This window comes from Salvia splendens, chromosome 17 (genome assembly GCF_004379255.2).
Source record: "Salvia splendens isolate huo1 chromosome 17, SspV2, whole genome shotgun sequence".
Lineage (NCBI taxonomy): Eukaryota > Viridiplantae > Streptophyta > Magnoliopsida > Lamiales > Lamiaceae > Salvia > Salvia splendens.
The window spans coordinates 2895709-2910543 of record NC_056048.1 but is presented as its reverse complement, the minus strand read 5'-3'; the positions used below and the strand labels follow the sequence as shown (position 1 = coordinate 2910543).

At 37.6% G+C, this 14835-nt stretch overlaps 3 protein-coding genes across 6 annotated transcripts; 1 reads left to right on the top strand and 2 right to left on the bottom strand.

Annotated features, from left to right (window-relative positions):
• The first annotated feature begins 31 nt into the window (after positions 1 to 31).
• On the top strand, positions 32 to 3091 carry LOC121775416 (disease resistance RPP13-like protein 4). The gene is made up of 2 exons (XM_042172498.1): positions 32 to 875; positions 1512 to 3091. The coding sequence occupies exons 1-2, from the start codon at positions 34 to 36 to the stop codon at positions 2893 to 2895; spliced, it is 2226 nt and encodes a 741-aa protein (XP_042028432.1). The 5' UTR covers positions 32 to 33; the 3' UTR covers positions 2896 to 3091.
• Positions 3092 to 4299: 1208 nt separating this feature from the next.
• On the bottom strand, positions 4300 to 9045 carry LOC121773516 (probable serine/threonine-protein kinase abkC). Of its 4 annotated transcripts, XR_006044761.1 has the most exons (6): positions 8668 to 9045; positions 7005 to 8323; positions 5862 to 6131; positions 5344 to 5499; positions 4730 to 5082; positions 4300 to 4470 (listed from the first exon to the last, which is right to left on the bottom strand). XR_006044761.1 is itself a non-coding variant. In XM_042170392.1 (5 exons), exons 1-5 carry the CDS (start codon positions 8762 to 8764, stop codon positions 4963 to 4965), a joined length of 1962 nt encoding a protein of 653 aa, XP_042026326.1. In that variant the 5' UTR covers positions 8765 to 9045; the 3' UTR covers positions 4570 to 4962. The 4 variants fall into 4 exon arrangements, 3 of the variants coding, with proteins under 3 accessions (XP_042026326.1, XP_042026327.1, XP_042026329.1); XM_042170392.1 differs by lacking the exon at positions 4300 to 4470 and having other exon boundaries at positions 4570 to 5082; XM_042170393.1 differs by lacking the exon at positions 4300 to 4470 and having other exon boundaries at positions 4570 to 5082; positions 7005 to 8343; positions 8668 to 9044.
• A 1172-nt stretch (positions 9046 to 10217) lies between these two features.
• Positions 10218 to 11858, bottom strand: LOC121775442 (protein MOTHER of FT and TFL1-like). Its single transcript, XM_042172523.1, has 4 exons — positions 11658 to 11858; positions 11055 to 11116; positions 10840 to 10880; positions 10218 to 10444 (listed from the first exon to the last, which is right to left on the bottom strand). Exons 1-4 carry the CDS (start codon positions 11856 to 11858, stop codon positions 10218 to 10220), a joined length of 531 nt encoding a protein of 176 aa, XP_042028457.1.
• Positions 11859 to 14835: the final 2977 nt, after the last annotated feature.

The window sequence follows — 14835 nt, the reverse complement described above, 5'->3', positions numbered from 1 at the left end:
TTTCTTTTCTTTTCCTTTCCTCCCACTTCAAGGATGACCATATGCTCTTACACAAACCCTATTTTAGCTCATTTCCCTTCTCCATTTTTCTCCAACAAAAAAGAAGAAGAGAGGATTCGCCGGTCCATCATGTCGACCGATGGCAATCCTAACACCGAACACGCCCAATCACCTCGTCAAACTTGCCCCGTGAAATTGTCAGGGTGGAAGAGAGCACGCAACTTGCTGGGGTTAAAAGGCCGGACTACAAAGCAGCCAACAGAATCAGAATCGCAAACGCAACCTGCCAATGACCCCAGCCCACGCCTTCTCGAGTTGATCAAAGGCGACCTGAGAGAAATGCACAAGGAGGCCAAGGATCTCAACAGTTATAACAAACGCCTCAACGATGATCTCGAAACACTCGAAAGTGTTTTTCAAGCCATCAAGATGGGTGATGACGAAACCCTCAAAAAGAAGGGTTTGGAAGAAACCCTAAAAAAGTTCAGAAATGAACTGATGAAGGTGAAGCTCACCATTCCTTCCAACATCGGAGCACACAAAGGCAAGCAGTTAAAGCAGCAGTTCATCATGGAACGAATCTCCGGGGAGAAGCCCAAGAAGATACCTCTGCTGCACAGGAGTCCTCTCTTCGAGATGAGCAAGGAGTTCAAAGACTTCGAGGATTGCTACTACAAGCTCGGGGAACGCCTCAAGCTATGCTTGCTTTGTCTCTCCATTTTCCCGCAGGGCGCCGTCATCAAGAAGAGGCTGATGCTGCAATGGTGGGTCGTAGAGGGCTTCGCCGAGGACGAGGATGTCGCCGAGGACTACTTGAAAGAATTGATGGACAAGGGCTTCCTTATCGAGGCCGCCCCCGGCGACAACAGCTGCAGGTTTGTATTCTTTTGTCTCAGTAAATAGTCGATTTTGTCTCATTTTTAGGGTATTCACCCAAATACGTAGGTAATTACCATTTAATTCACATGGTTTCATTTGTTAGAATGAATTGTTCTAAAAAAAGTCTGGCAGTCGGAACTTCGATGTGGCAACTGTAATTATACGTCGTATTTTAGCGGTCACGTTGATATTCCGATTGCCAAAACTTTTTTACAGGACATGTTATTTCAAAAAATAAAATAATGATTAATAAATTCTGTCTATCGGAATCAAACGTTGATAGAGTAATCAAAGTGTAATTTTGGTTGCCACGTTGATAATCCGATTTTCAGAATTTTTTCGCAGGACATGTTATTTCAAAAAATAAAATAATGGGTACTAAATTCTGTCTATTGGAATTAAACGTTGCTCGAGTAATCAAAGTATAATCTTGATTGTCAAGTTGATATTCAGATCGCCAGAATTTTTCGCATGACATATTGCTATTTCCAAAAATAAAACAATGGATACTAAATGGTAATTACCTAAATGAGATAGACATATTTGGGTAAATGACACAAATGATATATATGACAAATTCGACCATTTACCCTTAGATCAGTATGCTAATCTAGTCCGTATATGTTTCACAGGCTCCACCCGTTCCATCGATCGGTACTGGTGGAGCTAGCCGAGAGGGCCAGGGTATTCAACTTCGGCAAAGAAGGCGGTCCGACACAGAGCTTCAAGCAAACCTTCCAAGCGTGCTTGAGCGGGTCGGGGCTGATCTCGTACGAGGATTTCAAGAAGAAGCACGACGCTTCCAAGGAAAAGCACGAAGATGGGAAGCCGGACCCGATCAAAGTGGTGGATGACCTAATCAAAGAGCTGGAGAATCTCCACCTCCTCATGAATGTGGACGAGCACATCATTGAATTCATAGATGAGTGGTTTGAGAAGATGAAGAATCTCAACATCTTGTATCTCGGGAGATGGAAGGCCATGATGTCCCACCACATCGAGGTGGAGGATCCCAAGTTCTTCAAGAAGCTCGGGAGCTTGAAATACGTCAAGTTTTTGAGCCTCCAAGGTGTCTCCAACATCATCGCGCTCCACAAATCCATCCTCGAGCTCACGAACCTCGAGGTGCTCGATCTCCGGGCTTGCGCGAACCTTGAGAGCATCCCGGAGAGGATTGAGAAGCTAAAGAAGCTGAAGCAGTTGGACATGTCGGAATGCTACTTGCTTGCAAAAATGCCGAAAGGCCTGTCGTCCCTCAAATACCTCAAAGTGCTCAAGGGCTTCTTCGTCAGCGAAAACAAAGAAGGATACAGCAAAGGCTGCAAGATTGGGGATTTGCAGGAACTGAAGTCTCTCGAAAAGCTTTGCATCTACACAGACTGGAAGGATTTCCCCAAGGAAGAGCATGTCGCGGAGATGGAGAAGCTGGAGCCTCTCAAGAAGCTGACCATCACTTGGGGAGTTGGTACCAACACTGGTGGCGATAGTAAGCCCGGAGAAGAGGCCGGTTCGGCCAAGCTTCCTCCGAATCTGGAGAAGCTGGACCTCAAGTGCTTCCCGAGGGAAGAGACGCCGAATTGGCTCAAGGTTAAGAACTTGAAGAAGCTGAAGAGTCTGTACATAAGAGGGGGGAAGTTTCGTGATCTCGGGCAGTATCAACGCTTCGATAATGGTGGTGTGACGGAAGAGTGGAAGGAGGTGAAAAGGCTGCGGCTCAAGTATTTGGGGGAGATAGAGATGGAATGGAGGCAGCTTCAACAACTGTTTCCAAAGTTGGAGTATTTGGAGAAGGTGAGATGCCCAAGTCTTACTTTGTTCCCTTGTGATGCAAAGGGGGTGTGGAACAGGAGAGCTGATACGAGACCACCGTCCCAAGACCTTACAAAAAAGGACACGAGCGACGGCCGAGCTGAGCCTGCAAAGGAAGAGGCGGCTGCAGGACCCGAGGCCAAAGAAGAAGGGCAGAAGGCGCAGGGCCAGAGACGTCCTGGTTGCCAAGACCGCATCTGTTGTTAGGATGGTTTAGTTTATGCGGTTAATGTAATAAAGAGTCGAGCGTGATTATAAAAGCTCTGTTTCGGGTTTTCTTTGTTGGTTCTTTCCCGGAATGCAAAAGAGAAGCGAACCAGCCCTAGGGTTTAAGTGTTGTAAATAAAGAGAACTTGTATTCAAATTCGAGATTAAGAAATTACAAGCATCTCATGTAAGTTTACTACTAGTATTTTGTTTTTACAAATCCTAATCCAAGAACCCAAGTAGCTCGATAGGATTTATCACCTATCAAAAGACTAGCTGCCTTTTCTCTCTCATGTTAAATCCTATTATACTGTCTTTTTTTCATTGTTGGATTTGGCTGCTTGGAGTTCAATGTCCTAACACCGGCATTGTCTGTATTTCCATGTGTTGTGTGCAATGCGCTTCATCTTTTTCCGTGCGATAGTAAAATCAAGGAAAAATTTGAATACGTGACTGACTAAGTATACGTTTAAGTAGTTGATCGATATGATTATACATAGTATTTTATGTTTGGCACATCATACATAATTTCCCTCAAATATGGATAATTGAAAACAATGTCACAATTTTGATAAAATCTACCGTATTTTAGAATTGTAGAATCGAGCAGAATAAGTACTTCCTTTCTTGAGGAAGGAATTTAATATATTTGCCAATATGTTTAGAAATCTATCTACAAGGTGCATAACCAAAAAGGTTAAAAAGATCAACCATTTCTTACAAAGAATGAAGAATAGAAATGAAAGTACTGAGTTGAGAAGACCTAAATATACACCAAGCATGGTACTATTTATTTTTATTTTTATTTATTTTGATGATGAACACAACTCGGTAAGACACTTCTCATTTAATTAATAGTGGAACCATTATTAATCCTCTTTAAAAAGAAAAAAAAAATTCTTGTGTTAAACTACCAAAGTCTAACTTCTTGGTTTCTTAATCACCCATATTCACGGCTGTTAAAAGATTCCACAATAGTTATTTCGACGATTAACAAAAACAACGGTCCAAACCAACTCGCCATAAACATGTAAATTTAAGCAAAGAAAATAAAGATGCAGATTCCTTGATCTCAGACATTAACCTCAAGATTATTCTTGTATTATTCTTGTACGTCCGCGCAAGCGCCTTCCACTGACAAGCAATCAACGTGAAGTGGGAGAAGCCCCAAACTACGACAGCTCCCCAATGCGACACCAGCAAATCCAGCATCGGCGGCATTTTCTTCTCGGAAAACGCCGCCTTCGTGTTGGGCTCTCGGAACACGCCACATTCGTGCTAGGCTACGCGTAGTCCATCGGTATAGCACTGACTAGAAGCTAAGTCACAAAGAAATATTTGTGCATTGACTAATATTACAAGGGCAATAAGGCCCTAAAACTATTTATAATAATATCCAAATTGTATTAAAAATAAAACACTCTCAAACTTGGTTTACTGTCCAATTCCATCATTGAGCTTAACCTCCATTTTCTAACATCCAAAATAAAAAATAAACAAAAGTCAGTAGCTTCCCATAATTCTTCCTTCTAAACTTTGTACAGCAATGCAGGTCTGAATCTGACACTGTCCACCCTTCAAAGATCAATGAGCAGGTCTTTAACATCATCATCATCATCATCATCATCATCATCATCATCATCATAATAATAATAATAATAATAATAATAATAATAATAATAATAATAATAATAATAATAATAATAATAATAATCTGAACAAATACTCATTGTATAAAACTGGGTTGAATCAGGAACAACCTGAAGAAGAATAATTTACATTATGCAACAAAAACAAAGATAAAAAGCTAGAACTAAAAGTGTTCATTTATTACCTCAACCAATACTTTCTGAGAGGTAATCCTCCTTGAGCAAGGGTTTTGCGGGTCTAGTTTAGTGAGTAATACAGGTGGTTAAATTCTAACAAAATTGTGACTTGGGCACACGCGCGAACTAGCAGAAGATGTCAACAAATTATTGGCAGAGCTACATATAAATGAGCAGGGTGATGTACAAAATGACGTCGAAACTTGTTAAAGGCATAACTGTCTTTTTTCCGAAGGGCGTTTCATGGGGCCATCAGCCCTTCTATTGTATAAGAAAGTGACTCTGCCCAATCAGATTTGAGGAGAAGTGTTTGAAGTGTATGCATCACATCATAACCGGGATCAAGCTTCCGTTGCCAACCCTGTCAGATACAAATCCACGAGCAATTAAAATTATTACTGCAAACTATTTTTATCTTAAGCGAAGAATTTAGCCAACATGCAGACATACAGACTAGAAAATAGACGAGCCAAATGAAGTCTATAATCCATAACTGGATCATGGATATAAGTCAAGATATTCACATATGACATGCTCCAAACTCTAGCAATAAGCTCTCAAGCACACCTTGACATAAAATATGAAATTATGTAGAATAGATCAAAATTGCTCAAGAGGCTACCTCAAGAACTAAGAGAGTCACCATCACCGTGCAAACATTGCCATCAATATTTACTCTATGTCGCCGAACTTTCTCAAGTAGTTGGTGCATGCAATCAGCAGGATGTATCAGATCTCCTTCGGGTGTACCCCAAAAATCAAATGATTCTTTCACTTCCTGCATAAACAAATCGAAATGAGTTACAAGATGATATTCATTATCTCTTAGCATAGCATGAGAAAGCAACATGATACAAAATCACATATAACCTTTTACATTTAGACAAGTGCAAGTTAATCAATTTGTTGAGTGCTCAGGCGAAATTAACAGTGAAATAGCAAATTCAGCAGCAGCTCTTCTCATTTACATTACACATTGAAACTGCAATGGTGGTGGTTGTGATGGACTCTTCCCAAATAGTGTTCAAACTGATTTTGAAAATTTCAAAATGTCAAACACCAAAGGGCGACGGCTTAGCATTTCTAAGACCATATAGTTCTAAAGTGCACCAGATTTGCATGCAAATGCCAGTTGGTCACCTGGATGAAGGACTCTGGATCTGGGCATCTCTGTTTCCTTGATAGTCTTAATGTGCTCTCTGCTGCAGTACGACCATCTCTAGTAGCTACAGCTTTAAAGAACGCCAGTAAATTAATCTGGTCACTCTTAGAAAGCTCAGCAGTCATGCCCACGTCAAGGAAAATAACATGAGGCTTCGCTTTAAAGAGCTTTTTACGAGACGAGTCGCTCTGTGCAACACGAACAAGGATGTTTCCAGGATGCATGTCAGCATGAACAAAGTTGTCAACCTAACAAAGGGAAGCCAAAACTCAATAATCAGAACTATTCCTTGCAAGTGATCATAATTGTTAACACTAAGAATGTGTTTCATATAAGTATACAATGCACATTTCCTTGAGTGAGAATCTTGAGATATCGTAGAATATTGAGAGAAACACAGACAAAAGCCATTAACAATTACTCCCTCCATCCCACAAGAATATGCACTATTTCCATTTTAGTCCATTCCAAAAAAATATGCACTTTCTAATTTTGGAAACTCTTTTTCTCTTTAATGAGGTGGGACTCATTCTCCACTAACAATACTTTAATTACTTTTTCTCACTACCCATCTCTTACTTTACCAATTTTGCATTAAAATCTGTGCCGAACCCAAAGTGCATATTCTTTTGGGACGGAAGGAGTACAAAACATTTGTGTTGCCCAAATGAAGACTATAAATCAAAAACTGAAAACGAGTAAATTGACAATAGAAGAAGCAGGAGCATTGGAAAAGCAAATACATTGCTGCCGCTTGAATTAAGACAAATCTATGATTTGAACATGTGAACTTCCCATATCTTTCTATCAGCGTCCTACAATACATAATAAAAGTACTCTAAACTACAATTTCTTCATCGAGTACAACCAAATTATCAAAGTCGCCACTTCACATGTAACATCCATACTTAGAATCAATAGCTAATGGATGGAAGACAATAGTAATTATGTCACACGCAAGTATATACTGCAATAACCTACGGTGATAATTACGGTGACCTCATTAGAAACCAAAGTTCCTCTAAAATCTAAAGTCATAGTCACAGAAAGGAGGTGAAACTGACTTAAATGCATGAGGACACTAGCTGCAATTTAAGAGAAAAGGACATGGTTTAAGTTACCAGGAGCATTTTCAGTAGTGCGTGGGTTCCAATGTGAGCAAGAGATCTTTTGATCCGTTCATCTCCCTGGTGATCATCAACATAGTGTGTAACACTTTCTCCGTGTTCAAAAGATTCTACCAGAACAGCTGGATGTACCAGAGGATATACAGGTCTGGGGAACGAAACATCCTTCCACCTTCGAAAATTGTATGTGAAGCGGCTCAAGTGAGCAGCTTCCCGAGCAAGATCAACTTGAGACATCATGAAAACAGCAAACTGTTGGACACTTTCATCCAATCTCAGCCAAGTAAGTCCAGGAATAAGGCCTGAAATCTTTGCTACAACATTAATTATCGCAAAATCCCTTTTTATGGACTCCCCCACTCCCGGATGCCTCACCTTAACAGCTACTAGAATTGGTTTATTCAGACGACCAGGGTATCGGGATCTCACTGAAGCCCGATGCACTTGAGCAATGCTCCCTGATGCAACTGGCTCTTCTTCAAAATCATCAAAAATTTCATTAATCTTACGACCAAAAGCTCTCTCAATTGTCTTTCTCGTATAGGCAAAACTGTGTTCAGGTGCTTTCATGTGAAGCTTTGACAGTTCGGTGCACAAGTCTTCAGGAAATAGATCAGGCCGTGTGGCTGCCCACTGGCCCCATTTAATAAACGCTGGACCAGCTTTTTCTAGAGTTTGATGGACAACCTGAAGCCATAATTTTCTGAAACGTGGCCCAAAACTATCTGCAAATGGCGCCATGGCGATGCTTGGAGTAAACAGAATACCCAAATAAAAAGTTCTGATCAACATGAAAAGTCCTTCAAATATGGAGAATATCAATCCTGTCACATACATGCGGCTGTCTTGAGCTTGCATGTACAACCTATTCTTGGGATCATAGACGAATTGTGTGCTTGGTGGAGCTTCCGCCCATGCTAAATGGGTCCCACACGCGAGAGCAAACATACTAGGAACAACCATGTAAGAATAGCTGAAGCCTAAGCTAACAGCCTGAGCAATCTTCTCTAAGGAGAGGCGAGGTTGGGCATTTCGTACAGACTTTTGTGCCAAGCTCTTCCAAACAACCCGGGTATGATAAGCTACGGAGTTACAAGCAGGACTTGCTGAATATCCCCGTGAGTAACCATTACGAAAACCTTTTCCGGTTTCATCCCAAGCACGTCTCCTGCTTGGAAACAAGTAATGCAAGTACAATCTGTATCGAGAACAATATATACTGGCTCGGACAGGTACTCCATCGGCCGATCCCTGTGCATAGATGCCCGATTGACATGTCCGGAGAGACGGTGATGCTTTACCAGCTAAACCCACTGTCAACAATCTACGACATCTTAAGCAGATGGAATTGAAAAATACCCATAGTTAGGAAACATAATTGATCTGATGAAACACAAACAACATATGTAAGAACATTTCCCCAATTACAACTTTTAACAAACCAAATGTGGAATTTCAACTTCATATAAACCCATGCCAATAAAAAAACACATGGCTCAACCATTTCAAAACCTATTTTTCAATTACCAAACATACCTTCCAATAAACCGACCCTAATCAAATTCCAGAATACAGAAATCATCAAATGCTCGACAACAACAAATGAAAGGCTAATTCAGCTGATAGGATATTGCAAAATTCATAGCTTTTTACGAACCTTGACATAGCGAAAAATGTGGGGCGAAGGAAGGCTTATTGAATAAAGTGCGCAGGAGGACGAGCATCTTCTGCTGATTAATCAAGGATTGAAGCATACGGGCTTGAGAAATTAGAGGTTTCCCGCAAAAACATAAGAAATTTATAAATCAAAGATGTTTGGGGAAAAAGCGAAGAGAGGAAAACCAACGATATAGATAGAAATTTAGGGGAATGTGCGTTATTAAGTGAACCTCAGCGCATGGGGCGAAGGGTGAAATGGCTGCGATGATGAAGACGAACAACGATTTCGTATTGACGAGGTCGCATCCATGGCGCTGGGCTGCTGGCTGATTGGGGTATGATTCTTTAATCAATTTGTTAGGGATATTTATCCGAAAATGTCATATCTTTACGTAATTGCCATTTAGAATGAAATGTCTTGCACCAAAAAATTGCCGATTAGAATATCGCCGTGACAACTAAAATTAGATGTCGATTAGATAATCAACGTATAAATTGAGTTATCGACATGTAGTTTCGATTGTCATGTCAATATTTTGCTCATTGCAAATTTTTTGCATAATATTTTATGCTAGAAAATTAAATGATGGGTACTAAAATCGACCATTTACTCTTATTTTATTCAACATTATCCTATTAACCCAAAAACGCCGTGGCTTTAAATCTATGGTATGAATTAACTGAATACATATTATTAACTTGTTTATTTTGAATTTATACTAAATATATCAAAAAAATCCCAATTGTGTCGAACTTTTCATTTTTTGAATGGAAAAGAATCAAGATCAAACCTTAGTCATGTAAACCTTAGTCCATGGTATTTACATCAGGTTCCTCTTTAAGAAAGTCCCTAATAGGGCTTAGTTAATCCATAATGTATGTTTCGTCTTTCGTTTCCTTTCATTTGTTTCGAGAAATCTATCGATCCATTCTGAGTATTTAAAAGGGTATTGTAGAACACGTGCGAGCCCCTTCTAATGGAAAAATAAAATTCAATGAAGATTTGGTTCATCCGACACGCACACGCCGTGGTGTCTAGCTTTTCTCCGTTCTATAAACTTTTATGCAACTGTTGAAAGTGAAGATAGTCAACATAACGTAAATATTCCACCCCCAAAGCTTTATTTTAGTTCAAAAGATGCAATATGTAGAATCAGAACAAGTGATTTTTATTGAAGGGAGATAGTGCACCAAGTTGTTTGCAGGGGCCAGCTTGATCCTCGTCCCTAGTATAATCAGATCTCAACTAAGGGACCCCGGGAGAGCAGCCGATTCAAACTATCGTCCATGTATAATCCATACTAGAACTGACCAACTCCTCTACGATCTTGACCGTCCATCTTTGAGTCTTTATATATTTTGTAGAAAGAATTAAATTAAGTAGAAAGAAATTAAAGAAAAATATATGGAACATTTCAGAAACACCAACCCTACGTCAATTAATATATACTAATATATGATATATTAATACAAACGCAGAAGATCACGAAAGAGAGAAACATAGAACATGGAGTATATACTAGAGAGGAAGAGAGTGTTTGTAAATATTTAACGTCTCTTGATTCCGGCTGGTTGTTTCTGAGAATTGAAGTAGAGAGCGGCGACCGGGAGACCGAGCTGATTCTCGCTCGCGAATTGGCGCGTACTGAAAAGTACTCTCTCTGCCGGCTTCCCTTTCACCGTCTCCATTAGCCCTGCCTGACGGAAAGCTGCAAATATGTGACGATGGATCCCGATCGGCGGCTGCGGTCCCATGTACGCCATTACCTCCTTCCCTATATATATATATGCATTACGATATTCGGTTAAATTCTAGTTAATCACACAAAATCTGAAAAACAAAATAATGAATGGCCAATTTTTAGTTTTTCTCGATTGTCTTATTTGTGTACATAATGATGTTATAGTGACGCTCAAACGATGTAGTTTCTATAAAATAAGTTTTTTTCCTCTTATTCTTTTTTTTTTCTTCTTATTTTAATGAGAAAAATATCATATTGATTGAGCATTTTAATTTCATACACGAGTAGAATAATTGAGAATTTTTTGTTTTAATTTAATACTCATTTCATTATCAAATCTTATTGGAATGACGAGAATCTGATCAAATTTTGTGATTTAAATAACTATTATCTTGAAATTCAAATGGACTGGTCATAGCGGTTCATACCTTCACTGGCATCGGATCCCTCCGGAATGTCTATGACTAGCCTGGAAACCGAACAAGAAGCCATTAATTTTTATTTTTTTTTCATAATTGATTTGCTTGATGAAATTGATTGTAGAGATAACACCTAATCATCTTGCTATATAGCATGCATGTTATTGACATAATCTCGTACTAATAAAGAGAATTAAAGATGCAGTGAAGTTTTGGAATGTTACCAATGGAGCCACTCTCTAAATGTGGGTTCACTCGGACTAGGAGCGTCAGGATCAACCATGACCTACTCATGTACCCAAATAAACAAGTCATCGTCATGCATACATCAATTCATTCATCCTCAATTTATACCTAGATTACATTAATGTGGTGGGTGTAAATGTAAGCTACCAAATTGTCAGGGAAAAATCATTCAATTTGGTCAATTTTTAAGTCTATCCCGCAATTTTAAAAGTCAGCCGAAAAGTTCACGAGGATTGACTTTTTGGTGTATATCGGATATGATAGTTGTGGAATCATACGTGGATATCACTGTCCGTGAAATAAACATAGTCTATTTTACAATAAAAACACGCAACACGGTATAGTTGAAAAACTTCAACAATATATTACCTTAGACCACCGGAAATTTTCATGTTTTCGTTTAACTTTAAAGTTGCGAGACATGACCAGAAATTGACCAAACGACCAAACTTGATGATTTTTTCGACAAGTACGACTTATAATTATAAATATGATAGTAATTATTTAGTGAGACTAATTGTGTCATAAGTAATTAGTGCATGCAAGGGTTTTAGATGTTAAGAAGTGGTAGGGGGGGTTACAAGAGTGTAGTAGTTATTAGGGGAGCCGGTGATGCGGACTTTAGGCCTTTCGGCGGCGGAGGAAGGCTTGACCTTGCCGCCGTTGATGCTGATCTTCTGAGCGGTGTAGCGCACCGCCAGCTCCGCGGTCGGGACGAAGATGTCGAGCACGTCTCCGACCACTCTGCCCACCACCAGCGGATCCAGCGACGCCCGACGCATCTCGACCTAATGCTGCAGTTAATGGTGTGGGAGAGAAGAAGATGTTATAAGGAGAGAGGCACGTTGTGAAATTGGGGGGATGATCGACTACGTGGTGCTAGGGTTTGGACAAGTGTTGGAACAGATTCTCATGAGCATATTCCAACTGATTCCGATGCACTTTTGATTCTCTCTTATTACTATGAAATAGTAAGAATGGGAGTATGAAAAATTACGATCTAAAATTTCAATTTATACAATGAATTTTTTTATCAAATTTTATTAAGTAAAAACTTTATATAAGAGGAGTTTCTACAATCTCATTTTAAAATTAGAGAGGCGTAATTATGCCGAAGTTACTTTAAATATAATTTGATAATTAGATTGGTCAAAGAAATAGCTTTATTTTTATTAGGAAACTTAACTAGAACAACTGAAAATATTTGAAAATTCGTGATTTGCGCGATTAAAAATAGGCTAAAATTTTCAACAATTTGAGATTAGTTTTACATTTTTAGCGATACATTTTAACATGCAAATAGAGTGAAAATGTGATGAATGATGATCAGGTGTACTGTCACATCATCATCATCATCATCATCATGTGGTGTGTCTAGTAAATCATCTAATTGTTAAAATCTTTAGATAAATAGAGCAACACAAAGAGATAAAATGATAATTTTCTTAGTGTATTTATGATTTTTTCGACATACCAAGTGTTACTGTGTATCTCGACTATTAAATGTACTCATGCAAAGAACCAAATCCATGACCAATTTTCTACAGCATGCATGTGATGTGAGCTGAGGTGTATGGGTAATCCTATAAATTATTGGGCAATATTTTTGAGTCATTTATAGCAATTCAATATCTGGTTTTATTTTGGGCCATATTTTTGGGTCATTTATATCAATTCCATACGGGTTTCATTTTGGGCCAATGACCCAATATGTAATCGGGCTGTAGCCTGCCAGACAATCAAGCCCACCAAGCCAATTTGTTAAATTTGTAGTAGTATTCAATTGTCTTTAGTTTTATATGTATATTGTGTATCTTTCTCGAATTTGTATAATATAATTTTTCTTAAATTATAAAGATTTCCCATACGAAATAATGGTATAAGCAAACATATAATACTATATGTCGCGTGCCTATCATGACATAATAAAATATCAATTTAATGCAACAATATATGCAAAGAAAAGAAAAGGTGAATGAGGCGATAAGGTGGGAAGACTTATTTAGAGACATTGGGATACATACTATGTCATACACTATCATAATCAATTTGCGAAGAAATTAAGGTGGAAAATGTCGGAAGTGTTGCAATGCATGACATCATGTCGAAATAAAGCTTGAGAAAGTTGAATATTTCTTCCTAATTTTTTTAATTAAGTAGTAGTGTAGAGATTTAAATACAAGGCAATTAATATGGGAATTTTGTCTAAACTTGATTGCTTATCATATGTCGTTTTCTCAATGACAATGTAGTCCGAAAACCAGCTAGCAGTGAATCTAAAGATGCTTTGGACTTGTGGATAAAAATCTTGGCTGGTTTGTGTAACAGTGTAAGGAGTTGACAGACATTAATTTTACAGACTTTTTACAATTTTGAAGAGCATTTATCAATGTCATAGTCATAATGTCAAATGTGGAGTTTTTTCAAAGACTTTAAATTTATGAAGGTGATACTGAAAATATTACTGAAAATTTTATTGATGAAAAGGATATATTACATGAATTTCTTTGTAACTAAAGAGAATCCAATGTGCTTATGATTTCAGTCGCCCCTATATATTTGACAATAATAAATTGTAAGAAAATTCTTATTACTAGTACTGCAGCTATGGAATACAACCAGCCCAATTGTGGGATTGGCACATATTTTAAGAAATATTTATAAAAGAAATTAGATAAAAAAATTAGTGAAATCATATTATTTTATTTATTAATGTTATAATAAAATGTAAATATAATGAGTTAGTTGACGGTTATTTATAGACTTATAATGGTGCATATCTCAAAATAAATAAATAAATAAAAATTTAATGGCAAACGATGAGAGTATAATTATCAATGATCACTTAGAAAATGCAGTCGTAACAATGTGCGTACTGTAAGAGGTTTTGATAAACAATTTCATGGATATGATAACAACATATGATGTTTATAATTTGCTGAAAAGAATAATTAACATAAATTAAGTCTATACAGAGAGAGAGGTGTGATCCGTTGCTTACTTTCTTAATTTGCTAACTCTGCTAATTCATCAATATAGTCATTGGCGGACAACGGACACACTAAGGGAGGATGAGGGGCTTAAACCCCTCCCAAGAAGCTATTTTTGTGATTTTTTCTATTTTAAATTTTCCAAATATTTTCGAGCACTCTCACTAGCCCTCCCCAAATCAACGTGGTTGAAGAATAAATATCTGAAAGTTAGATGATAGGAAGGGTTGAATTTAGATTTAGGGGAAAAAATTTCAGAGGCAAAAGGATGAAAATGGCTGTTGGCGTATTCACGAGGAAGAAGACAACTTTATTAATGTCAAATCAATTATTATGTACTAATATAATCGATCTTTTAATCCTTTTTTAAAATAAAAGCAATCCAATTCAAAGTCCAAATATTTTAGATTTATTTATTTATTTAAACAAAAGTATTGCTTTCATTTTTATTTAGGAAGTTTTAATTTTGTTTAGAAAGTGTAAATTAAATTCCAAATTCATTATTTATTTTTAAATAAATGATTAATCAATCAATTGTAAATATAATAGTAATAGAGATCCTAGATCCTACTCTATTTTTTCCTAAATCTTTATCGATAAAATATTATTACAATTTCCCACATAATTCACGAGATTTTCATAACTTTGCAGCTTTAATTTATAAGTTTAGTTGTTCTCTTTTTATTTAATTTCCTTTATTAGTTTAATTATTCAAAAATCAGTTTTTCCATAGGTGTTTTTTTATTGATTTTATTATGTGAAATTGAGA